The sequence below is a fragment of the Mirounga angustirostris genome, unplaced genomic scaffold (assembly GCF_029215605.1).
Source record: "Mirounga angustirostris isolate CCGP_5_RB_7025 unplaced genomic scaffold, mMirAng1.0.hap1 SCAF_2, whole genome shotgun sequence".
NCBI lineage: Eukaryota > Metazoa > Chordata > Mammalia > Carnivora > Phocidae > Mirounga > Mirounga angustirostris.
This window is the reverse complement of record NW_026991710.1, coordinates 89,356,656-89,384,614: the sequence shown is the minus strand read 5'-3', so window position 1 is coordinate 89,384,614 and position 27,959 is coordinate 89,356,656. Positions and strand designations below refer to the sequence as shown.

At 36.2% G+C, this 27,959-nt stretch overlaps 1 protein-coding gene across 1 annotated transcript in view; it reads left to right on the top strand.

Moving 5' to 3' along the window:
• The window catches only part of COL25A1 (collagen type XXV alpha 1 chain), a 450,625-nt gene that overhangs the window by 219,205 nt on the left and 203,461 nt on the right, over positions 1-27,959 (top strand). The window contains exon 3 of the mRNA XM_045880612.2: positions 27,319-27,363. Coding sequence (XP_045736568.1) covers positions 27,319-27,363 — 45 coding nt within the window. The remainder of the gene's footprint in view (positions 1-27,318; positions 27,364-27,959) is intronic.

The window sequence follows — 27,959 nt, the reverse complement described above, 5'->3', positions numbered from 1 at the left end:
ATTTATTATAAAAGAGGCTTCATGTTGGGTGATTTTCCCAACTGTAGGCTAATGTAAGTGTTCTGAGTATGTTTAGGGTAGGCTAGGCTAAGATAGGATGTTCAGCAGCTTAGGTGCATTAAATGCATTTCTGACATAGGATATCTTCAATTTATGTTGCATTTATCAGGACGTAACCCCACCGTAAGTGGAAGAAGTGTATATTGATTTCCCAGTCTTTTGTTCTCTACTAGATTTATGTTCTAAAATTTTATTGTTTTAAAATTTTTCCTTATATGACTTTAATACTTCTTAATTTGGTTTTCTATTTTCATTTAGCCCATGTTCATTTATCAAACTGTTCCCTTACTATGTGGCAATGTACCACTTGGTTTACCTGATGACTTTTTTTTTTTTTTTTGATGATCTACTTTAAATGCAACAATAGGGATCACTGCTGGACCCTTTGCTCTACTTATTAGCATAACAAATATTCTTATTAGGAAAGATTCACAAAATTTTGTTTTCTCAATTAGGAGTCTATAGAACACCAGGGTGAGGCAAGTAATAAGCACTTGGAAAATGCTAAATTGATTAATAAGTGAATATGTTAATAAGGTTAATAAAGATCAACAGTGGGTCAAGAGAGCAAGTTCTACTTAAAGGGGGAGTTATAATTTTACTGTGAAGTACAAAGCAGGTAGTTTAAAACACCTGAAAAATTATATCTGTGTGACCCTTCCATCTAGAGAATTCTGCTGAATGCTCATAATATAGATATATTTATTGTGAATATTTAAACATTTAAATTTTACATTGCCAGAATTCCCAGGAAGCATATGATGTTTTGGCATTTATGTGGGCTTTCAAGTGAACATATAAGATCATGCAGATTGTTGATTTGACTAAGTCTAAATGGATTATTTGGAGAGTAAAATATACACAGAAAGTGAAATACATATTAAAATTCTCAGTGTATTTTTATTACATATTGTGTTAACTATTTTTCCTTTGAGGCTGTATTTTTTCAATGTTGATGAAAGTCTTTGAGGGAAAATATAAAAGTGTGTGCTCGTGAGAAGATACAATACGTGAAAAGTGGGGTTTAAATACATTTTTATCTTTTGTCTATTTTGTCACTTTACCCCTTTCAGATCACGTAATACCAATCCTTATGACTGATTCCTCCTTCAAACATGATTCTGGCCGTGTCTTGAATTTAGTCCCAAGTTTATGTAATAACTTAAAATTTCTTCTTTATCTGTTAGTACGTACACCTAGTTCTAAAGCGTTTCCCATTTTAAAGTATGTATAGACTCCTCATCTAGTAATTAAGTATTTTGTTGCAAGAGGATAGAAAGTGCCTATAAATTACTCAAAAATTAAATTTTCAAAGAACAAAATAGAGACTATTAGCGATACTTCGTCCTGGTTATCGAGGCTGCCGCCACAGGTACTAACAATGAAGTCAGTGTTGGTGTTTTCTGGATTTTGACTTGATATTTGACTATCAGATTCTCTTCATAAAAGTGTGAGATGATGTTGCTATCTGGGAAATGTTGCCTTTAGGAGGACCTGACTATATCTGTTACTGAGAAACTCAATCACCTCTTTTGGCTCAGTTGCATTTTCTTTGTCTTTTTGCTTTTTGGATAAGGATATATAAGAGAAAAAAACTCACCTTTATTATTTGGTCTTGGGGAACTATTTTAGGTAGGAATGTATGAATTGGGGTCACCAGTTTTTTAAAGTCATGTGCATACTCCTTGCAGCCTTATTAAGAAAGAAACATTGTGCTAGTAAAGCCTAATGCTACTAGGCCTGAGTAATATCAGTGGCATTCTAGTAACTGTAAAATTTGCGAAAACAAGCTCAGTGTTCTTAAAAATGAAAGTTTTCTGATTTTCTTGAACTCTAAGGCTCCGCTGAATGCCTAAATGATGGCATTATTATAGCATGAATCATTTAATCATATTCTCATAATTAATCATACACAGAACTCTCTTTGAATCTTATGTTAATTTCATTAAACCAAGTCGTGTCATCAGGAATCCATCTGCCTTTGAATTAGATTTGGATGCCGTTTACAGAGCTTGAGAGAACCCTTTGGATTTTATACAATAGCTAACCCTGTTTAACATTTTCGTATTATTTGGCACATCTATGTTGTACACTTTGTTTTCTATGACAGTAATAACAATTTTCCAGAGTAGTTGCTTATTTCCTCTTTAAAGCAAAATAAGCCAGTAATACTATGTGTATGGGACTTTGGTGGGGGAGGGGGGACTAGAATTGGCCTTATTTTCTGGAGCCACTTTGATTCACTTTTCAACAAGTTCAAATAGTTACATAAATATTGACTGTTGACCTTGCTTTGCTAATCTACATCTTACTTTTCTTTGAGTTGAATGATTAGGATTTGAGCAAAAGGACGTTGTTTTGGTTTTTCTTTCTGTATATTAAACTACTGTTTTTAGTTGTAGCTATTGTGTCATGGAAACTGAAAACTGAAACTCATGACACTGAAAAATTAGTAGAATCCAAGGGTGAACAGCAGAATAGAAGAAGCTTGAAGATAATGATCTCTGAGGGGGTGCCTGGGTGGCTCAGTTGGTTAAGCATCTGTCTTCAGCTCAGGCCGTGATCCCAGGGTCTTAGGATCGAGCCCCGCATCGGGCTCCCTGCTCAGGGAGGTGCCTACTTACTTCTCTCTCTCCTTTGCCGCTTCCCCTACTTGTGCACTCTCTTTCTCTTTCTGTGAAATAGATAAGTAAGTAAGTAAGTAAGTAAATAAATAAATAAAATCTTAAAAAAAAAGATATGACCTATGAGAAGATATTTTTTAAAACTGACTGTTGCCACCGTTGACAGAAAGAAACCAGGAAAGATATGATAGCATCTTAAAGTATATAAGTTAATCCTGGAATGAGTACAAGAACATGGATTATCAGTAGGCTACAAAAGCAGATAAGGCTGCAATATTCCAAAGGATATATTTTGTTGTAATTCAGAGCTAAACCTTAAACATCTAGCAATCAACAATGAAATGCTATATTATAAAGCCAAAATCCCAGGGGACATTTATTAAAGATCTTTTGCAATTGTGTTTTCTTTTTGAGTAAATATAAATACCAGGTAGAGAAACCAGCTCAAAGGATGAAAATGAGTTTTGAAGATCTCACTGCCTTCATGATGCGCATGGTGGAGATTATCTCTAGGGCGTTTCCAAACCCTAGAGGGATTTTAATAGAAGATTAGTAGCAGAAATTATGTGCAGGAGTTAAAAAGTGTTTAGAATGTTTGTTTATTCTGAAACAGGAGGCTTAGGGCTTGGTTTCTGTGCTTCCTACACCACTCTACCCTTTCTGCCATTCACCTAACACACACACACACACACAGTTTATGAGAGGTTCTCTGAGATAGCCCAGATTGTATGTATAATAGTATAGTGATCCCATCTGGAAAATGTGGTGAATTTGGTAAATTTGTCCACAGGGAAAAACTCCAACCTCATAAAACTGGATTGCAGGTACCAGCCCAGAACACAGTAGAAGAATGGAATAAGCCATTAAATCCTACACCGTGTTGCAGAGTCAGGGCTGCTCATGTTGGGGGTTGGAATGGGATGGTGGTGAGTAGTATAAAGTTTTATGTGGGCCCCCTATAGAGTTATGTAACTGATTTAGCACATCTGGGCAAGGAATAGCTTGGCAACTATCACACTGATTGCAACATTTATTATTGAGAAATCAGACATCTTGGTGAGGTTGGGGGTCTGTAGTGGTCATGATGCTTGTCATTTCAGAGTAATCAAAAGGTTTTAAAAAGAAGAAAACTTGCAGAAGGTTTTGCAAGCTGAGAATGTGGGTGGGTCTGCAATACAGACTCCAGGGAGGACAGAAACAGTGAAATCACTATCAACCACCAGATATGAGAGTCTCATATTGATCCTATAATTACAGGAGGAGCAAAGTTCCAAAATGTGGGATCCTTAAAAAGTGACTGGATTATGCTTCACACTAGAAATAACACTTCAGTGATACTAATAACCTCAAATACCAATTTTGAAAATAACACAAAGAACTCTCCTTGTTTCACTCTCTCTCAAAGCTCACCCATACAAAAGACATAAACTGAGTTTATAGAAGAGGAGATAGAACTATTAAATACAAAATGCTTGCCCTGATCTGTAAGGAAAGAAATGTGTGTGAAATTGAGGTAAAATCTTTCATCTATTAATTTAAAAAATTTCAAAGTTAATGAGATTATCTAGTGTTGCCGTAGATGTGGAGACTGGAATTATCACATGTTTCTGGTCAACTTTCACAAAAAGAATCTTTGACTCCCTTAGCTTAGGAGTCATATTTCTGAGGCTCTATCCCAAGGAAATAGTCCCTATTAAGAAAACAAAATAAAAAAAAACAGCTATCTTAGTCTGTTTGGGCTGCTATAACAAAATACTATAGACCAGGTAGCTTATAAACAACAGAAATTTATTTTTCAGTTCAGGAGACTAGAAGTGCAAGGTCATGGCACCACCATAGTCAAGTTTTGGTAAAGGCCTTCTTCTGGACTGCAGACTGCCCACTTCTCACTGGGCCCTCATGTGGTAGAAGGGGCAAGGGATCTCTCTGGACCCTCTTCTATCAAGCCACGAATTTCATTCATGAAGATTCCTCCCTCATGACCTAATCACTTCCCAAAGGCCCCAACTCCCTAATACCATCCCCTTGTGGGTAGGATTTCAACATATGGATTTAGGGGGATGCAAACCTTCAGACTGTAGCAAAACATATGTACAAAGACGTTCATCATGATGTTGTTAGTGGTAGTCAAAATGTGTGGGCAACCAAAATGTTAACAGGATCGAGGATTATGTCATTTACTCTAAAATGAAATACCTACTTAACCAAATATGAATAATAATAATGATTATGATGACTGATGCAATATGGAAAATGCTTTTTGTGTGAGATTAAGTAAGAAAAAAAGATTAAAATCTTATACATGTAAAATAAACATATCAAATATATGGTCATGAAAATACACCAAAGTGAAATAATTGTTGTTTTAGGAAACTGAGAATTTTAAAAATTTTTCTTAATTTTCTAAATTTCTTGTCATATGATTATCTTGCTATTATTTTTAATTGCATCTTATAAAACTTAGCTATTTAAGGTAAGTAGCATTATGCCTACCTTATAAATGAATAAATAAAGTGAGTTTTCAAATGTTTAAGAGCTAGCAGCTTCCAGATCTCCTAGACAATCTCTCGTTTTTCCCCCAGAAAAAAAAAATAAAGCCGTAGATAGATATGAGTATTTCATTTACAAAGAGCCTAGAAAGTGTGCTTGTTTGGGTTTGCACAGTGTCCTGATCCATCCATCCATCCTTCCTCTTGTCCTCCCTCCTACCCTCCCTCCCACCTCCCTCCCTTTCAGTCTGGCTGTCAAAAATGATAAATCTGTTGCGTGTGCACCAGGCCCTTAGACTAAATATCCTACTTACCCTTTACGGGTGTTTTTTCATTGCATTTATCTTTTCATCCAAATATAATGATCCAAATGTTGTGTTGAGTTTGGGGAGCCTTTAATATGTCATTAGGAAGAGCTTGATAAAAGAAAAGAGCAGGTGTTCCACCTGTGAAAAAGCAATAATAGAGGGGATTAGTTTCTCAAGTCCAGCATGGGGCTTACTGCACTGGCCAGCTTCCAAGCTACTGAAGATATGCACAGCTGGCCTTGGAGGAGCCACCGAAAGCAACGGCACGTGCCCTAGTAGACTTCTGGGTATTTCGTAGAATAGGACCTAAACTTAGGAAACAAGTTTTTGGTTTTAGATTATTGTTGGAATCTTTGACATTCCTTTGGTGCATCAGGCTATAGAATGCACAGTCTTGTTTACCTAATGAAGACACTATCCCAGTATCTTTGGTTTTATTTGAGATCTGACTCTCCTTTTAATTTCCTTAGACATACTTTGTGTTGTATTAGGTTGGGAAAAATTTTGCCTCACTAATCCCTTTTCTTGCATGTTTCTCTCCTATTCCATTTGCTTCTTTTCCTCTTTAAATCATTACCATAATCTTGGCCTCAAAAAATCAGCGTAAGCCAAAGTCAGTCTCACGAGGGAGATATTACTTTCATGTGTGGCCTAAACATAGCACATAAACTACTCCCTGGAAAAGAAAACAAAAATTGTTCACCAGGAGATGGAGGATGTATTCTTCTGTAGAGAGATTTTTTCCAGTGTGCTTCCTGATATCCTAAATTGTTCCCAATGTGATGAAACAAAATTTGGGTTCCCGTCTGGCACCATAGCGTTAAAAAAAATTCAGAGACTCCAATTTTAAAATGCTATGAAGATAAAACATTTTCAGGACTTTTTCCCCTGAAAGTCAGAGTTACATTTTGTTTAGATGAGGAGGCTGCCCATTGAAGTGGAGAAGGGGCTGGAGCTGGTAGGGGCACAGTGGAGACTCTCAGGAATCATACCCATTAAAAACGTATGGACATTTGAAGAAGAGCACAAGTTCTAAAGATGATTTCTATAGTGAGTCAGATGAAAGAGGTTTTTCAAGAATTTTTTACAGTTTTATTCTCATAAGATGGTCTCTTATAAACCTTATTATACTTCCTGGAAAGTTGCAGGAGTAAGATAAAAAGCACAACTACCTCAAAAGAGTTCTCTCTTGGGATTTTTACTTCTCTATTGTTATCTGGCTATGTGAAAGCCAAAGAAAATTTAAAGGCCACATGTGTTTACAGGAAAATTCTGAAAAGAAACCACAAATCCTGTGCAAGAATGAGAATAATTTTATCTGTAAATGTTATACTACCACAGTGACAAGATGAAATTTGATTTTTATGGCTCATTCATTCATAGATTTACCAAACATCTATTAATACAGCATTATTCTAGGCACTCTCAAGTACTTGAGAATAGCAGATGGAAGCTGAATTGTACAGGAAGAATTGCGATACAACATGAGGAGTGCTATAATGATGATGGAGGTGGGCAGGGTGGTATTGAAAATACTGACCGAATAGTATGATGCACGCACCAACAAATCTAAATAGATAACTCTGCTGAGAGTTTGAGAGATCTCCTGTGGGGCAAGTCTTTCCCCCTTTAATAGCCATTGTGTGTGGAGTTCCAGGGAGCTTTAAGGAAGAAGGTGGGATGGTAGGGTAGTAAAAGGAGTACTTGGCGGGGAGGTACCTTCAAAACTGGCTAACTAATAACCAGTGTGGTAGCGTTGATGTGTACCAGCTGCGAATCAGCTCTGGATTTGGAGTGTTACAATTCATTTAAAAATGAATGTCCAGATATTTCTATCACTGTTAATCTAGATTGCTGTCTATTTTAAATTCATTGAGTACATTTCTGCAGCTGTCACTAAGCTTTGCTTCAGATGATGTATGTATCACCCTAGGGCAGGTGGGACATGTAAAGACTTTGATGGGACTCTACTCAGCTTGAGGTTCTGGATTTAAATGACTGATAACATGTGTGGGTTCACCAAAGATATTACTATTACAAAAGAGTAGTTATGTACCACCTTTAATCTGACCATATTGCATTTCATCATTGGTTGCTGCAGTGAAATGAAAAACCTTGCCATACAGTGAATACTTTAATCTATCGGCATGAAGAAGGCCTTGTCAGTCTTGGCTCAAAAATCTGGGCTTAATGACTAAACTGGAGACAGTTTTTAAATAAAAATAAAGGTTATTCAGTAGTTATCTTTGTATTATTTCTTTTAAGTTAATATTAGATATTTTTGGTTATTTCAGTCAATAGAATAGAAGTAATGAATAAGATTGGGATGAAATTTAGTCTTTAAACACACACATACACATCTATAAAGCACAAAAAGGTATTTACCAGCCATTTGGCATTTTGGGGGTTACTGTATCAATATTTTATAGCACAACAAATACAACAAAATGTTTCTGTCACGTAGCTATAGAAGACAGTTTTCTATACTCGTCTGTAATGTAGAACATACCTGGTTAGATTATAATTGACACAACGGAACAAAGACTGGCTATTGATTTATTACAACTTGTGATGTAACTGAATGGAACTGTTCCTACTTCTGAACATTTCTTCAGGCGGGAGGCAGAGTGTGTGGCAAGATCAAACAACTGTGCCTCATGATTGTGTGTACTCAGGCAGGATGGTTAGGACTCCAGAGGGATTTGTGTGCCTGCATCATGCCCTGGGCACTTCCCCTCCTCAATCCCTGTGGAATTTCTCAGCTGCAGCCATCAGTCCGAGGGGTTAGATGAGCCTGAAAGAAGCAGACCACATTGCTTTCATTCATTACCACTGCCTCCTTCTTGCCACAATTCTGAATAGCCAAATAATCACGGGCTCAGGCTGATCTCCCTGTCATGGTGTATGATACACCATGGCTCTGCCTCTTCCTCCTACCTCCTCAAGGCAGGACCTCCACCCCTGATACAGACAAATATGGCAGTAGCTGCTGTTGTTGTACCCACTTAATGTATTGCCTGCCTGTTTGACACACAATCAATCGACTGAACTGGCATTCTTGTATTTACTTTGGTGTACCTAGAGTTACCATAACTTTGGTATGGTATTCAAGAGCAGGTGTGGCCATTAATTAGAATATGAATCATTCTCATTTGTTTCTCCTAGAAGCATCTTGTTGGAAGGAGCTCTAGTACAATATCTTCATATTACAGATAAGAAGTCTAAGATTCTGCAAAACTTAGTGACCACAAGGCATAGGAAGTCTTTGGTTCTCAGTGTTCTTATCCCACTGTCTTTTTATTTCAAGGATGATTCAAATCAATATTCCACTGATGAAAACCCTGAATTAACTCATTATATGTGAGTGGAAATATTGGAAAGAATTTCATACGTTTTAAAGGGAATCAATTGAAAGATACAAATAATGCTTTCAGGTTGACCTGTTTTGTGATTTGTTATTATATATTCTGTAATATCATCATCAAGTTATTATCCATTTTACTTGGGTGGAACTTTGTAATTACGTCTGTAAAACTGACTTTGAATGTTATAGATGTCCAAATGCAAGAGCAATGTTTTCCAAATTTTGGAGCTTGCAACTTCATTGTAAAGGTCTGTGCATCACATCTTGAAAGAAGAAATGCAGACTGCAGAGAATCTAATTCATATTAACATGCCAATATTCTGATACTGTTTCCAAGGTTGACATCTGATTATTATGTTAATGAGAGAAGGACATTTTGTTTAATCTACCCAACAAATATAAATAGTACCACCTATTTTTTAGTTTATAAGACTCAAATCTGTGGAGCTATCTTTGATGTTCAACCTCTCTTATTCATCCCCTACATCAAATTGAGCCTTCATGCTTGATTCTTCCTTTTTTTTTTTTAAAAAAAAGATTTCATTTATTTATTTGAGAGAGAGAGAGAGCATATGTGGGTGAGTGAGTTGGGGGAGAGGTAGAGGGAGAGGGAGAGAGAGAATCTCAAGCAGACTCTGGGCTGAGTGGGGAGCCTGATGTGGGGCTTGATCTCATGACCCTGAGATCATGACCTGAACCAAAATCAAGAGTTGGATGCTTAACCGACTGAGTGACCCAGGTGCCCCCATGCTTGATTCTTCTTATCAAAATTACTTTTAGTATCTAATTTTTGTCCCACTGCTACTATACTTTTTATTACTTTATACCTTAGTTCTTGTAAGAGACTCCAGTTGACTTTGCTAACTCCTGAAAGGTTAGTCCTCCCAAAATACCTTCTTCATGTCATTATTTCCTACTTCTTCTCTTGCCACTTGAGGCCTTCTGTAATCTAGACCCGCCTTACTTATCTAACCTTATTTTAAACAAAAATTCATATTCCAGTGAAGGTGGTCCCATGGTTAGCTGCACTGGACATAGCTAGCTGTGTTTATTTATGCCTATTCTATATCCTGCCTTATCCTCTTTTTTTTGTCTACTCTTTTAAGTCAAGCTAAGTTTTACCTCTCTGAGAAGCTTTTCCCAATTCTCTTCTTTGAACTTCTGTGGTATAACCAATGCCATGCACAGTATAACATTGTATTATATACTGGTTAACATTGTTCTTTAATTGTTTTTGTTTTAGGCCTTATATCTCTAACAAGATCATGAGATCTTTTCAGGAAGAAACCACACATATATACTATTGATAGCATACAGAATTCTTGTCTTCTTTGACTTAAAATATTTTAAAAGTCAACAACATTTTTAGATATGCTCACCTTTATCTCAGCACAAAATATTCAGAGAACAATCAAATTCAGTCAGATATCTAGGGGATATATTTCATTTATAGGAATCCTTTTTTATGCTGACTATTAAAAACTAACTTCAAAGCTTACCAGTAGAACTTAAGAACTTCTTTACAATGATTATGAAATGAAGAGGCTGAATATGAAGAATGATTAATGATGCATGACCTGATTAAGTCATACATATTCATAAATATGCATGTGGAGGGAGTATAGGTAGTGTTGAAATGGATTAAGATCCTAATTTCCTCATTTTTGTTCACACTCAAATATAGATATGGAGAACCACTAAAAACGAAAATGTATTCTACTGAACATTTTACACAAAGCTCTTTGTGTAAGAAATTTGTTTTATTGATATTGTACTCTTATCTTATTCAAGACACAATCTTTTGTGTCTTGAAAGACACATAATGGGCCCATTTGTTGGCACATGAAAAATATGAGTCCTTTTACTAAGGAGCATAAAATAGATTTCATGGATCAATTCCATTTCTGAGTATCATGGCTTCATCTATATTTCCCACAGTTAATATTTCCCTTGTAAGTTTTTCCTCTAATGTTACCTGGTATCATAATAAAACGCCATATTTAAAAACTGTTATATTTTATGTAAAGCTGTTATGAGAGCAAGTTGCAAAATAAAAGTACTCAAATTCTACTTTGAAATTACCCTCTCCCTCATAACCTAAGTTGTAACACTTGAACTTTCACCCCTGATAGTTAATTCCAGAGCTCCTGGTCTACTCTATCAGAGGTCTTTCATAAGTCCTTTAAAGTTGATTGGCATTTGTAGCTAGGTCTTAGACATTTTACTTATTGGCCTCTGACACACATCTAAACGTTGGCATGCTTTGAGGTTCCCATCTTGGTTAAAATAAAAGATGTCAGATAAAAAGTCAATATGAATTTAGTGCATGTTTTCTTTATTGTTTAAAGCCATAAGAGTGTGTGTCTACCAAAATAAAAGACTTTCTTTTTTTTTAAGTTTGTATTAGTTCCTGTACAACATAGAAAAAACCCTCAATTTGCAAAGTTAAAATTGTATTCTTGGATTGGTCCTTCTGCAGTTTCATTGGAAAATGTTTGCTCGCTGTGTGATGGATATAGCAGCATTAAAGTGCCAGAATTATTGTGAAATCATATGCGGAAATATTTTATTCATAGAAGTCTACTCATAATGTTTTTGTATTCTAGGGAATTTGCCTGTCAGGATGAATCTGAGATTTAACTGTAAGGAAACAACTATGTTTGTTTTGAAGGAAGCAATGAAACTCTGTGGGGGTGGTTAGGAGATTTCAAGTATCTTTTTTTTTTTTTTGCCAAATGGGCCTGGATTTTCTGGTGAAGATCACCTATATTAGCATTTCTATGGAAGGCCAACCATTATCCTAACCTGTACTACATTTTGTTCTCAGTTAGTTTAACAAGATAATTTGACATTTTGTAGAGCACTTTTCATATGCATGACATTTCAAATACATCATAGCATTGAGAAAATTAGTTCCTCACCCAGGCAAATAGCAACTCCTCCTTAAACTAGAGTTTTAAGTATGAAATGCCATTCCCATTCCTATTTAGGAAACTGAGACTAATGGTAAAAAAAATTGTGTACTTTTACTTCACAGCCATGTTAAGATGTTTATTAAACTGGTAGTGATATTGCAAGAAGGCAGAATTTATATTGCAACAGAATTAGATCTTGGGTATATTGGAAAAAACACTAGAGAGAAAAATGGGCCAAATACATGGCAAGGGAGAAAGGATTGTCACTATTATATCGTCTTCTTGAAATTAAGTTTAAGTAAGGAGAGGACAAGAATTGTGAAAGACCAGGGATTAGGCATGGAGAACTGGGGTTGAGAAATAGTGGGACTGCGTTTTCCTTGTGGGAAAACCTCGTCTGTTGGGTTAATAAGTACTTCCTCCCTATATTAAAATGATTAACTTTGTACTTGTTTGCAGATGGTTTTGAGGAGAGACCAGTAAGAATTAAGACCTAAAGAGCAAAGATCTAAACTCTCTGAGGTAGATATTATCTACAGTTTGTAGATGATGAGCTGGGTTTTACAAAGTTAATCCATCCAAAGACACACAGCTAGTGTGTTGCAGAATAAGGTTCAAACATGTATCCCTATGGCTGGTTTCAAAAATTATACTCCACTGGGTTTTTGTTTATTTTGTTTATTTATTTTATTTTTTTAAGCAGAAGAAATACTACAAAACTGTTATTGTTATTTTAACTAATAACATTTAACTAATATTGAATTATGTCCCAGGTACAGAGAATACAATAGTGAAAAAGGCACCATCCCTCATTTTTAAAGACCAATATTTTTTTATTTGTCTCATTCTCAACATTTATATGTAACAGGCTTGTTGAAACTGGTATGCATGCTATAGTTAACAATACTGTATTGTACACTTAAAATACTGTAAAGAGGTAGATCTCACATTAAGTGTTCTTAACATCATTAAAAAAAAGAAAAAACTGGCATACATGGTGTAAGAGTATATTAACTGAGCATGTATAAAAATATGTGCTAATCACATCCACCTAAATTACCCCATGAGTGTTTTCAGTGTATGAAGGGACCAGGGTTCCTTTTTAACTTTGTAAAATAAAAGTTTATTAACTTTTGGCAAGTATTTCTCATGATTATTTTACATTTAGAATGAGAAGCTAAAAATAAACCTGTAAACTAGAATTGTAAACAGAGACCTTCAGGAATACTCATGAACCAATTCTTTCCAACTTCATTTAAAGCTTCTGTTTTTCTTTTTCTTTTTTTTTTTATTTGCGAGAGAGAGAATGAGAGAGAGCACGAGAGGGAGGAGGGTCAGAGGGAGAAGTAGACTCCCTGCTGAGCAGGGAGCCTGATGTGGGACTTGATCCCAGGACTCCAGGATCATGACCTGAGCCGAAGGCAGTCGCTTAACCAACTGAGCCACCCAGGCGCCCAAAGCTTCTGTTTTCCTTAATGGCAGCTCTGTGTGTCAGAAAACAGAGTCATCCATATAGTGTGCTTAATAAACAAGCAAGTCTTTAGTTTTGGAATTGACAATTTAGGAGTCAGACTGTCTGGGTACAAATCCCTAACCTACCACTTACTAAATTTGTGACAGTTAACCTCTTTATAGCATTGCTTTCCACAATTTTATAGAGATCACTCAACTAGTATAGATAAATGAAACGATGCATGGGTGGTACTTAGTCTGGTGCCAGACAGATGATGAGCACTTGTAAATATTAACCATCATCATTATATCTTTCATTATGTCCAAGTACTTTTATTTCTCCCCATGACACTATGGGGCCATCAGGTTGGCTGATTTTTTTTTTTTTGCATAGACGGACCCTTGCTTTCTCATGCCTGCTCTGGTTGCTTTCGTGCTTATTTCATCAGATTTGGACTTCCATGCTACCCTTCCCCCTGAAGTACTCCTACTCCTATTCTGATGGCTTCCTCTTGACTTCTTGTTTACTATTTTCCATCACTAATTTTCAGTGTCAAACCAGTTCTCTAATGATGATCGTTTTTTCCCCATTGGTGACTATCTTTAACAATGGGCATGCTAAATAATTCATTTAGCACCAGCTGAAAGAAATGTGGGCCATTGACACGTGTGTAATGGTGTATGTGGTGCTGCTGTATTTAATTCATTCATCAGCTCTTTGGCAAAAGCTTGTGACATTGCAAAGCCATTAAGGAAAACAAATCCCAGTTACCATTAGCCCACTTTTTTTTTTTTCCCATTTTCCATTGTTTCAATCTCTGATAAATTAAGAGTTAACATTATTTACTGAATATATGAGGAACTACATTCAACCATTGATCTTGTTTTTTTTCTGTTACTTTAAAAATTCTCTTTATCTTTAAAGATCTGTTCACTGCTGTGCATTCCATTAGAAACATGGAATCTAGAGAGCTCATTTAAATTTTTCTGTAAACTTTGGAACTAAACTTTTTTTTCATGTTAATATATTACATTGTATATGTAATAACCACTCATTATATAGTATATAATTTCACAAAGAAACACATCTTTCTTTGTTCCCAACCCCTACTCTCTGACATCTTGCAGCCCCTTTCCCTGCAAGTAGAAATAGAAAAGATTGTAATGACAAATCCCCTGTAGGATCATGGGGTAAAACTTCTAGTACTAAATAATGAAACACTTTATGTGTGGGAGACAAATCATAGAAATAACAACTGTGCCACATCAGACCTCATTAAAGTCAATGAACTGTAACATGGGACTATTTGTAGTCTTGAACAGCTTCTATTGACTATTGTATTATATTTATTATCTAAATATTGAAAATAGCGATAAAGACAACTCCTCATTTGCTGGAATTCCATTTCTGGAAACAAAGCCTTGACATAAAGCCCAGAAAAGACTCCATTGCCCTTGGTTCAGAAATCCTTTTCTTTAATTGTGAAGTACAATTGTTTTCCAGTATGTTCTTATGAGAGTCCCCAGTTGTCTCATAAATATGGTCGTTTTTCCTTAGTTATAAAATTTACAAATATTGATTAATTCTTGAGTAAACTTGAAGTGCTTCATTTAAAGATTTTTATTTATTGGAGAGAGAGAATGAGAGAGAGAGAGAGAGAGCATGAGAGCGGGGAGGGTCAGAGGGAGAAGCAGGCTCCCCGCCGAGCAGGGAGCCCGATGCGGGACTCGATCCCGGGACTCCAGGATCATGACCTGAGCCGAAGGCAGTTGCTTAACCAACTGAGCCACCCAGGCGCCCTTGAAGTGCTTCATTTAAACCAAGCACAAGCTAGAACTAAACTTACATTGAGATAATTGGGAAGAAGATTTGGAAGGCAGTTTTGGCCCACTGGACACCCTCAATGAGGCATAGAAACTCAACCAATCAAAAAAATGCCAATAATATAGTAATGTTGAGAGTCACATTCAACACAATTCTGATGTAAGTTGCTTATATTTATTTAAAACATTTAAATAGCAATTGTTAAAATTTCCATTTTAACATTGAAGAAAATGTAGAAAGAGATAAATCAAAAGTCTTGTTCTCAATGCATTTCATGAGAAAATAAAAACATACTTTGCCAGAAGGGCATGCCTAGCTGCTTATAAATTCTAATGGGAAGTATATTTTGGAATAAGTAGCCCATTTTCTTCTAAACTAGTTCCTTTAAAACTATTTGGCTACTACCCCAAGGAAGTATTACATTTTACATTTAAGCCCTTGCACACATACATATCCATCCAGTTAGCTTTAGGTGTCCTAATATGTACTCCTAATGTTTTCACATTTATTATCCACCTAAGGGAGTCTTTTCTCTTGTTTTCTTTTTCCTTTTTTTTTTTATATCTTCCATGAGTCACATTGTTTTATCCTCATTAATAGAACACAATTTCTGCACATATTTTATGTTTCATAAGTTTTACTTGAAATCATTACCAGGAAAAACTTGCTGGTGTAAAAGCTAGAAAATAAGCAGATTTATGAAAGGAATATTCATAAGATTACTTTAAGGATTTGATCTTTTTATTTGATTTTTAAAATCTCCTCCAGGAATTTGACAAAACCATTCTAATTACTAACCTTAGGAGTCTGGTACATTATAGATATCCCTAGCCTTACTGAAATTATGATATAGCCTGGTGAGGGCTCAAAAATAAAAATTGAGCCACTTCATTTTTGTTGTTTATAGCTAAAATACCAATGAACTATTTTTACTAACAAACTATTAATTTTTATATTTTTTATTACTGGAATAACTAGTAAGAATAGAATCCCCTGAAACATTTGTTAGTGTGTCTCTTGTGTTGTTAAAAAAAAAAAAGGAAACATACTTCTACAACTTTTCAATTGAACTCATTGCCTTTAAAATAAATAATGTACATCTGACTAATACTCTGTAGAGAGTTATGGAGCTTAGATATTATAAACTTAAATTATTACCTATTATTTATTATGATTAACTTTCTTTTATAAACTGAAATTCCATGGAGATTAGAAACTTGAGGAAATTTGAAACAAAAACACACACATAAAAGATATTTAAAACAAACAAGCCTGTATTACATATAGTGCAGTACATGCCGATCTTTAAATTATCTTGGGAAATAAATCTCTTGAATAAAAAAGTCATTTCTTTTAAAAATTAACACCATATGAAATAATGTTGGCATGCATCAAATAGCCCATAGGCAGTATTCCTTTAAAGGTTCGTTGAGTGCTAAGTCCTCTGCTAGTTGCTAGAGATACAAAGATGAACAAGGGAATTTGTATCCTTAAGAGCTTACAGTCTAGTGGGAGACTGGAATAAGTAATAATAGTACATCTGCCTAAGTAGCCATGTTATAAAAAGATGAAGCAGGCCATTGAGAAAATGAAGCAGTTTGGAAAGTTGGCGCTGGTTGTGTCCAGTCTTGCAACCTATGGAGCATGAGATCAGAAGTGAGAAGTGGCGTGCTGACTCAGAGAGCACTGAGCTTGGAATCCGGAAGCTGGGGTCTACTGTATGGTACCCTCAGCAGGTTGTTTTCACGTCTCTTGGCTTCAATCTTACATTTACAGAAATATGAATCATTGATATATAAGCTTGTTTTAGCCAGTGAACTTTTACTGCAAATGGTTGCAATTCAATATGGCAAATTGGAGCTGCTCATATAGTTGGGTATAAAGCAGTGTGAAAACCTTTGGGCCATATGACCTCTTGGGTATATTGTAGTATAGACATTTTATGAGTATGGAGAAAATACATTTTAGCTAATATTGTACTTCTACCAAGCATTTGCTGTTTAAGCCTTTTACTTCTAATTGTGGAATGAAAGGCTTTGGTCTATGTTGAAAGAATTTCAGGCATTAAGCAAGCAAGCAGGTGGGAGGACTTTGGGGAAGGCTCTGAAATTAATCTGTGCCTACTTGTAAGGTTAATCTAGAAGATCTGAATGAAGGTAAACCTGGTTTAGTCTTCTCAAAGGAGCTGGAGGATGGAGGAGGATGGTTCAGGAAGGCTGATCTGCCGTCTCCTCTGTGCCCAGACAGCTTCCTCCCTCCCAAGAGGCATCTGCAGCTGTTGGAGACCTATTCCTGGGATCAGTTGCAGGGGAGGGGCATCCTAGGCTCGCACACATTTCTCCTGTAGGCCCCCCTACGAGAGCACGCATGGGCACACAGGGCTTCAACATCTGCTCCCTACTCACACTTTCCCTCCCTGACCACCAGCTCAGTCTCCTGCTTTTTCCTTTGCCTTAACACTTCTGTTTTTCTGCCTCCAGAACTCTGGATAAGAGTATTTAATTTTTGGAATATTCACTGTTGTTTGTGGTATTTTTACATCATTTTCTCTGACATCCTTAAAGAGTCTCTTTGCCTCTGGAGATGAAACCTCTGACTAAAAAAATTCAGCTTTTTATTAGCATGTGTCAAATTGTTTAATTTGAATTTTGAAGTCTTACTACTTCTATTGATGAATATGACTAATATTGTCATGGAAATAGTTTATAAGCCTCAATGAATTTATGAGAAATAAAGGAAACAGTCACTTAAAATATGTATATAGCACCTTATGGTTTTCATCCTCACAACAATCATATAAATGGGGTAGAGTTAGTATTATTTACCAGATCTTTTAGTAGACTAAAATCAAGGAGGTTAATTGGAAATTAGCTCAATTTACACAGTAGTGAAAACCTGTAAGTCTTTTAACTTTGCATTCCATGTTCTTTATTTTTTTTTTTTTAAGATTTTATTTATTTGAGGGGCGCCTGGGTGGCTCAGTTGGTTAAGCGACTGCCTTCGGCTCAGGTCATGATCCTGGAGTCCCGGGATTGAGTCCCACGTCGGGCTCCCTGCTCAGCGGGGGGTCTGCTTCTCCCTCTGACCCTCCCCTCTCTCATGCTCTCTCTCTCTCATTCTCTCTCTCAAATAAATAAATTAAAAAAATCTTTAAAAAAAAGATTTTATTTATTTGAGAGAGAGAGAGAGAGCACACAGCAAGGGGACTGGCAGGCAAAGGGAGAAGCAGGCTCCCTGCTAAGCAGGGAGCCTGACATGGGACTCTATCCCAGGTCCCTGGGATCATGACCTGAGCTGAAGGCAGATGCTAAACTGACTGAGCCACCCGGGCGCCCTCCATGTTCTTTCTTTATACTAACTTGCCCCTTTGAATATTTTAATTGGAAGGTAACGTTAATTTCTCACAATCTTATTCATATACACACTCAACTTTTCTTATTAAATACTCAAATACATTATTACTTTTGACTAAATATAACAAGATAATATAAATAATGCAGAAAATGGAGCTAATATTTATTGAACTCCTAGTTTGTGCCATTATATATGTTCATTAGCTTTTTCATGGAAATTCAGTCAGGAACTAGTTCTCAAATGATCCATGTCAGTAGTGACCATTAGGTCATTCTCATAATGAGATAGCACATTTTTCTCTGTTCTCAGGTTTTTAGGACAATACATCTAAGCATGATCACTCAGGGCATGAGCCTTTCCTTTGTTCCTTTTTTAAAAATCAACTTCCCTGAAATATAATTGACATGTAAAAAACTGTGCATTTTTAATCTATCAACTCAATGAATTTCAGGATAAATATACATCTGTGAGACCATCACCATGATCAAGGCCATAGCCATATCCATTATCTCCCAAAGTTTCTTTCCACTCTCTATTAGTACTATTTTGTGGTAAGAATGCTTGACATAAGACCTACCCTCTTAGGAAATTTTACAGATATAGTACACTGTTGTTAGCTATAGGCACTGTGCTGTATGGTAGATCTCCAGAACTTATCTTCCATAACAGTAACTTTGTACCCTTGACCATCATGTTCCCATTTCCTTCTCCTCTCAGGCCCTGGCAATAACCATTGTACTCTCTGTGTCTGTGAGTTCGACTATTTTAGATTCCACATATAAATGAGATCATACAGTATTTGTCTTTCTGCATCTGGCTTATTTCACTTAACATAATGCCCTCCAGGTCTATCCATATTATTGCAAAAGGCAGGATTTTTTTTTCTTTTTTAAGGCTGAATAATATGCCGTTGCATATATATGTCACATTTGCTTTAACCATTTGGCTATTGATGGACATTTAGGTTGTTTCCATATCTTTGTTATTGTGAATAGTGCTGCAATAAACATAGGAGTACAGATACTTCTTTTTGAGGTCCTGATTTCAATTCCTTTGGATAAATACCCAGAAGTGGGATTGCTGGATCATAGGTTAGTTTCAGCTTTAATTTTCTGAGGAATCTCCATACTGTTTTCCATAGTGGCTGCATCAACTTACATTCCCACCAACAGTGCACAAGGTGTTAGGTGGTATCTCATTGTGGTTTTGATTTGCATTCCTCTGATGGTCAGTTATGTTGAAAACTTTTTCATATATCTTTTGGCTATTTCTAGGTCATCTTTGGAGAAATATCTATGTAGGTTCTTTGCCCATTTTTAAATTGGATGATTTCTTGTTTTGCTATTGAATTGTAGGAATTCCTTATATTTTGGGGGTATTAACCCCTTACCAGATATATGGTTTGCTAATATTTTCTCCCATTCCATAGACTGAGTTTTTATTTTGTTGATCATCTCCTTTGCTGTGCAAAAACTTTTTTTTTAAGAATTTTTTTTTAAAGATTTTATTTATTTATTTGAGAGAGAGAGACACAGCGAGAGAGGGAACACAAGCAGGGGGAGTGGGAGAGGGAGAAGCAGGCTTCCCGCCGAGCAAGGAGCCTGATGCGGGGCTCGATCCCAGGACCCTGGGATCATGACCTGAGCCGAAGGCAGACGCTTAATGACCGAGCCACCCAGGCGCCCCGCTGTGCAAAAACTTTTTAGTTTAGTTTAATCCCACTTATTTATTTTTTGCTTTTGTTGCTTGTGCTTTTGGTGTCATTACCAAAAAATCATCACCAAGACCAATGTCAAGGAGCCTTTCACTATGTTTTCTTCTAGATTTATAGTTTCAGTTCTTATGTTTAAGTCTTTAATCCATTTGATTTGATTTCTTCCCTTTGTTTCTATCCACATTATTTCTTTTTTTTTTAAAGATTTTATTTATTTATTTGAGAGAGAGAGCGCATGAGACAGCACAAGCCTGGGAAGGAGCAGAGGGAGCAGGAGAAGCAGACTCCCTGCTGAGCAGGGAACCCAATGTGGGACTCAATCCCAGGACCTTGGGATCATGACCTGAGCTGAAGGCAGATGCTCAACCAACTGAGCCACCCAGATGCCCTATCTACATTATTTCTTTTCCCCCCAAAACAGAGACAGCCAGAAATATGTGTTGAAATACAAAGCAAGAGGTAAAAATGAAACAAAACAAAACCCCCAGCCCATTATGAGTTCTGAAATTTTCTCAAATACTTTCTGTTTAACTGTAAATATTTATAGGTGGTAAATGAAGATGTGGTATATATATACAATGGAATATTATGCGGCCATCAAAAAACCCCAAAATCTTGCCATTTGCAACAACGTGGATGGAACTAGAGGGTATTATGCCAAGCAAAATAAGTCAATCAGAGAAAGACAAGTATCATACGATCTCAATGATAATGAGGAATTCTTAATCTCAGGAAACAAATTGAGGGTTGCTGGAGTGGTGGGGGGTGGGAGGGATGGTGTGGCTGGGTGATGGACATTGGGGAGGGTATGTGTTATGGTGAGCACCGTGAATTGTGTAAGACTGTTGAATCACAGACCTGTACCTCTGAAACAAATAATACATTATATGTTAAAAAAAAGAAGATGATAGTAGGAAGGGAAAAATGAAGGGGGCGAAATCGGAGGGGGAGACAAACCATGAGAGACTATGGACTCTGAGAAACAAACTGAGGATTCTAGAGGGGAGGGGGGTGGGGGTATGGGTTAGCCTGGTGATGGGTATTAAAGAGCGCACATACTGAATGGAGCACTGGGTGTTATACTCAATGAATCATGGATCACTACATCAAAAACTAATGATGTAATGTATGGTGATTAACATAACATAATAATAATAAAAAAAAAGACAAGTAAAATCCTAGTAAAAAATCTCTGAGTACCCAGAAAGGTTATGTTTAAGCTCAGCCATGACATACTAGTAGGAGTGGAGAAGAGTGAATAGATTCAAGTAATAGGAGTACAATTGACAGGTTTTGGTAATTTATCTGATAAACTAGATAAGGGTATTCCAGACATATGCCATAACCACTCATCCCCAAGACCATGGGAAGGCCCATATATAAGCATATATTTACTTCTTGGCACATATTTCACCTTAGAAAAGAGCCTTGTGACAGGTGGGTATGCCATTAGTAAGGAGTAGAGTGCTCCAGCAATATTAGTTTGGGGCCAAAAGAATTGGCTTGGCTTAAGACACCTTGCTTTGATGTGATTTGATGACCTGGATCTGTCTCAAGTTGGGTTTGTTGACACAGGTCTTTAAAGCATTACCATCATGGCTAATTGTTATTAATGTTTATCTCAGGCTGACAGTTTGCATTGTCTTTCAAGCAACAACTCTGAAACATGAACAGTACCGATTGTCATGAATTTTCTTATTATAAAGAGCAATCTGGTTTTATGCCCTCCCTCTGTTTTCCATAACTCATTCTTCATTTCATGAATTCTCTGCTTGTAAATTTTCACTTTCTCTGTTGTTGATAGCTTCCCATTCATATTCTTGAACCAGTTTCTTTTGCAGACTCATGGCTTTCTGCTGATAGAATTCACTGAGAATTTCTGCTTTAAGAATCTGGCCAAATTCAGTGAATAAGAGTGAGGTTTTAGCTTCTCTATTTGTTCTTAGAGCTCATGCCTGGCCAACACTTCATCTCTCAGTTTGGAATGGAAATGGTCACTATCTTTCTCCACTATTATTAATATCAGTTTTGTCTGGGAAACATCTATCATTTGTCTTTTCTGATTTTTCATTTTCTCACTCTAGTGATCTGCCAGCTGTCTATTGTTAAATTCACCCCATCCAATCATTTTTAAAAATTATTTTTATCCTTGAATTCACAAGCAATATCAAATTGTCTTACCTGCACAGTAGACTTTTTTAATTTTTATTTTATTATGTTATGTTAATCACCATACATTTGCACAGTAGACTTTTTCAAAATTTCTATTTATTCTCTTTTAAGCAAGATCTGTATCTATGTCTTTCTGAGAGATTATATAATTTATTAGTTCACTCAGCCTAGTATAATGCTCACTCCAGTCTTCTGTTTCTTATAGTAACTGTAACATACTCTTCTCAAATCTAGTATTTTCTTTGTAAATCCCATAGAGTTTAGATTCTCACTTTATCATAATTTAGTTTAGCTTCATTTTCTCTCTCACATATTATGAAATTCTTTGTAAAACCTTTGACTTTCAATAGGTATGTTTTGCCAAATATCTTTTCCATTTACTTAGATTCTATTCTGTCTTAATTCTCAATATAACAGATGTATTTCCCACAGCATTTGGTATATATATTTTTAAGATTTATTTATTTATTTTAGAGAGAGAGAAGGAGAGAGTGTGCACACAAATGGGGGGAGGGGCAGAGGGAGAGGGTGAGAGGGAATCTTCAAGCAGACTCCCTGCTAAGTGCCGAACCCAGTGTGGAGCTTGATCTCAAGACTCTGAGATCATGACCTGAGCTGAAATCAAGAGTCGGATGCTCAACTGACTGAGCCAACCCAGGCGCTGCTGGTTTATTTCTTTAACCCTCTGACTAAATATTTAAGACAGACATGTTCAGAAATATTCTTTGTTTCTTGATTTCTTCAAAAGATATCATTGTTTTTTTCAATCACCTTTTCATAATTTAAAATCTTTTAAATTATTGTTATAGTTTATTTCAAGCTAGTTTTAAACATTAATGCGATTTATTTTTATTGATAAATTCTACTATTTAAAAGGAACATTCTTCAGGGGAAAATGAGAAACTAATTCCAATAAACAAATAATAACTAGAGATTTCTGAAATTTATTATAAAAATCAGGACTCAGCTCTTCTGACATCTTTTCTATGGGTGGGACAGCAGGCAATCTAAGTACCTTCCAGTGTAATTTTCCCTCTGGTAGTTATTAACATTTTCTCATTATTCTTGAACATTATTAAACTTAAGTGTGATTTATTTATTTACTTATTATTATTATTTTTTATTGCCACTTGGGGTATAAGTTCAACCTCAGGACTCCTATATTCTGGAAAATTCTCATCTATTATCTCTTAAACAAGGGCTTCTCTATCATTTCTTTTGGGTTCTCTTATTGATATAAGTAACATTTTGCTTCTTGACACAAATAAATAGGTAGGTAGATAGGTAGGTATATAGATATCTAAATAGATATGTCTATGTCTTAGTCCATTTGGGCTGCTATAACAAAATACCAGAGACTGGGTGGTTTATAAATAGCATAAATGTATTTCTCACAGTTCTGGAGGCTGAGAAGTCTAAAATGAAGGTGGTAGCATGGTCACCTTCTGGTGAGAGCTCTCTTCCTGGTTCATAGCTGGTGTCTTCTCACTCTATCCTTACAGAGTGGAAAGGGCTAGGGAAAGGGCTAGGGGTCTGTGTGGGTCTCTTTTATAAGGTAATAATCCCATTCGTGAGGGCCCCAGCATCATGAATTAATTGCCTCCCAAAGGCCCCATGTCCTGATACCATCATTTTTGGGAGTTAGAATTCATCAATATATGAACCTTGGGAGCACACAAACATTCAGAGAAGAATAGGTAATAGATAGATAGATAGATAGATAGATAGATAGATAGATAGATAGATAGATAATCAATATTGGATTTGTCTCTGGGCTGCATTCTGCACCTTCTACATCAATTCTGTCTTCAACCATATCCAGGCTAGCATTTGAATGGTCTGTTCTTTTTTTTTTTTTTTAATTTCAATGACTATTTTTCTTTTTATTATCTTCAAGGTTTCTAAAGGGTTCTTTCAAATACATTTTTTTTCTTATTTATCTTTAAAATCCCTTGCTCTTTGATGGATGTTACTTCTTCATTTACCTCTTAAAGTATAATTAACATACCAACTTTTGTCTGATTTTTTTTTTTTTAAGATTTTATCTATTTTTTGACAGAGAGAGAGAGACAGCGAGAGAGGGAACACAAGCAGGGGGAGTGGGAGAGGGAGAAGCAGGCTTCCCACCAAACAGGGAGCCTGACACGGGGCTCGATCCCAGGACCCTGAGATCATGACCTGAGCCGAAGGCAGACATCCAACGACTGAGCCACCCAGGGGCCCGTGTCTGATTTTTTTTTTAAAGATTTTATTTATTTGTTTATTTGAGAGAGAGAGAAAGAGTGTGTGTGCATGCATGCAGGGTGAGGGGCAAAGGGAGAGGGAAAGAATCCCAAGCAGATTTGCATTGAGAGTGGAGCCCAGGACTTGGGGCTCAATCCCATGACCCTGAGATCATGACCTGATGATCTGAACTGAAAACAAGAGTCAGACGCTTAATGGACTAAGCAACCCAGGCGCCCCAGTCTGATGCTTTTTAAAAATTAATTTTACCTGGAATGAATTCATGATCCTATTGTTGAGTACTGCCTGTCTCAGCCTTAGATTTCTTCATATGTTTTGGAATTTTTGTTTTGTGTACCCATTATGAGTAGGAGGTATTTTCTTTCTTTCGCTATAGTTTCTTACTATGAATGCCTTTCTCTGCGCTCACGCTTTCTTATCTAGCCCTTTTATATTTGTCTTTACCTGACATCCTCAGCCTTCTAGACCAGATTGGTCCTAAACTAGCATTTCTGGACTTCTGTCGCAGATTTATGTTGTAGATATCATAGAGTTAGGCATCCAACCAGCAGATGCTTACTTCATTTTCTGATTGAGAGATTATATCTGTATTCTTCAGCCTTTAAGCCAGAGACCTGGGTTTTTTTCAGCTTGTCTTCAGCATTTCTAAGCCACTGACTCTGGTTAGAGAACTCTTGAGTATTTATTCTCCAGAAATAGTACTTGTGGCCATCATTCCTATGTCTAGAACTGGAGCCCAGCAGGCTCATGGCTTTATCCCTGCTTTCCACTTTGCATTTCTGGTCCATTTCTAGCCTGTGGACATGCCCATTTCTTTTTTGAATACAAATTATTCTAAAAACTTTTTCTTTCTTTCTCTTTTTATAATTGACCTTATGTTTTGAGTAGAAAGAACAAGTCAGAACCTAAACTCATGGTGCCTACAACATGGTACTAATGCATTTTTTGTATGTATTATTTGAATCTTTTCAACTTCTTTGCCTCTTCAGGGCAGATATACATCTTATACATAGCCTATATCCCCTACTATGCAGACCACAGACATCATAAGTATATAGTTGTTGCTAACTACTTCTTAGTTTAAGTGATTTTGTTTAGAAAAGAAAATATGATTCCTAATCTTAAGGACATTGTATATATCAGAATATGTCAATATATTTCTGTGCATGTGTGTTTGAGTGTGTGTGTGTGTAAATAAGTATGTCTTTCATACCTATTAGGGTCCTACTGAGTTTATTTACCTGTTTATGTGATTCTCCTTCTGCTCTCAGTTTGGCCAAGAATATCCTGAATAGGATCCAAGAAATTTTTCTTTATTCAAAAAGAAAGAAAGAAAGAAAGAAAGAAAGAAAGAAAGAAAGAAAGAAAGAAAGAAAGAAAGAAAGAAAGAAAGAAAGAAAGATGGAAGGAAGGAAGGAAGGAAAGAGAGAGAGAGAGAGAGAGAAAGAAAGAAAGAAAGAAAGAAAGAAAGAAAGAAAGAAAGAAAAAGAAAGAAAGAAAGAAAGAAGGAAATTTATCTTTATTCCAGAATACAGAGAGAAATCTGAAATTTCGAATGACAATTTTGGACTCTGCTGCAAAAATTCTTCTCCTAACATTTTCAGTCAATTTTATTGCTTGATTGTTTTTAATCTCTTATAAAACACAGATGGCCACACTTATTCTGTGTAAAGGCTTGAGGGGAAACTAACTGGCCCACTGATGTTTCTATTCTCATGATAGTGTTTCCATGTGGAAGTTGGTAACTCAGGATCATGTCGAGACCTGGCTGGCTGCTAAGGCCTGTGCTGCTTGTGTCTTGAACTTTCTAGAGTTTGGAAGTCATCAGTCCAACTTAGAAGCTCATTCTTTAAAGCCAGGAGGGTCTGCATTTTCCTTGGCCTCTTTCTTCCAGCAAATGTTATAAGACCTTAATTCTCATTGTGGGCTAATTATTCTCTTCTATTTGCCTGAACCATAATTCAGTGGGAACTATTCCTACTCAAAGAAATGAGGGCAGAAATTATAAAATTGAGAATAATGGCTTGAAAGCCATGAATGTCTAGAATCCTGTGTTAAGTCTGATACATACTAGCTTGGTGGTCTTTATAGGCAGTTCACTGGGAAAAAAAAAGTTTTTTCTTCCACTTTCAAAGTGGGATCATCATAAAGATTAAATATTTACTGACTGACAATAATGAGCCAGCTCCCTAGAAAAATGAGACCTATTGTTAGTACCTAAGCACTTTCCAATTAAAAGAGTATGATTTTAACTCAGCTGGTTCTCAATTAGAGAAATTCCAATATATGAAAATTCATATTTAATAAAATAGAAATATTGTAAGGATTATTTCCATTGTGAATATATACATTTAATTAATTGCCAACTAAATATTTTTAAGGGCATCACAATGGCTGACTGAAGAGAAACTATAGTCATTTGTACTTAGTGCTTTTAATTATTAATATACTGCAACATTTAGAAAAAAAATTTTCCTAAGAAACATGAAATCTCAACACCACCAATTTGCAATTAAAGTCTTTCTTTATTGATGTTATCCAGGCAGGATGAATAAAAATTCTAAATGTTTAGCATTCTTAAGTAATGCTAGATGATTAGACATCTGGCGTAGGTTTTATAATTAAATGAGGCTTAAGAGTTATGCTGGTAGGATAATGCTGGCCTTTACAAATATCTGGTCCCTTTCTTGAAGTTGTTAAAAACAGTGATAAAATATGTAGAAATTATTTACTAGCCATTTTGGAACAGGAAACAAAATATTAAACCATGTTTAAAAAATTATTCTTTGTATTTTAGGCCCTCCAGGGAAACGAGGTAAGAGGGGCCGAAGAGGAGAATCTGGTAAGTCTCTCTTTCAGCTGCTCCTTGTCATTAATGTTTTGGTTAGATTCCTGCATCTGTTCCTCCTAATTAATGATTATATTGTCTTGCTGGAGGTTGCGCGTAAGCTTGTGTGTTTAAGTTGCCTCTGCTAGACCTAGAATTTTTTTTAATCTTCTTCTTTCCATCAAACTGTAGGTAGAAGTTTGGAAAATATTGTTGATTTGTTATGTTTGATAACCACTGGCACCCAATTTTGGGTTATTTACTGTGTCAGGTTAAGTTTGTCCTTTCCGCGTACAGTGGAGGGTTTCCTAGCTGCACGCAGTGTGGCGATACAGCCGTGCTTCCGTCTCCACAGATAGCAAATGCAGGATCTTTATGAAAACATCTGCTTTGGGACACTGGGGCACATGTCTTGGAAAACTTTATTGTTATTTTATCCAACTGGTACAATTTTGTCATGCTTTTACTCTCATTCATTTCAAAATTTGGAATTTTTATTCCTCTTGTATAACCCTAGAATTTTAGTGATGACAGCAGACTGAGTAATCAATCCAGCATTTTCATTTTGTAGTTGAGGAAATGGAGGCCCCAGAGCAGTCAGGTGATTCGGC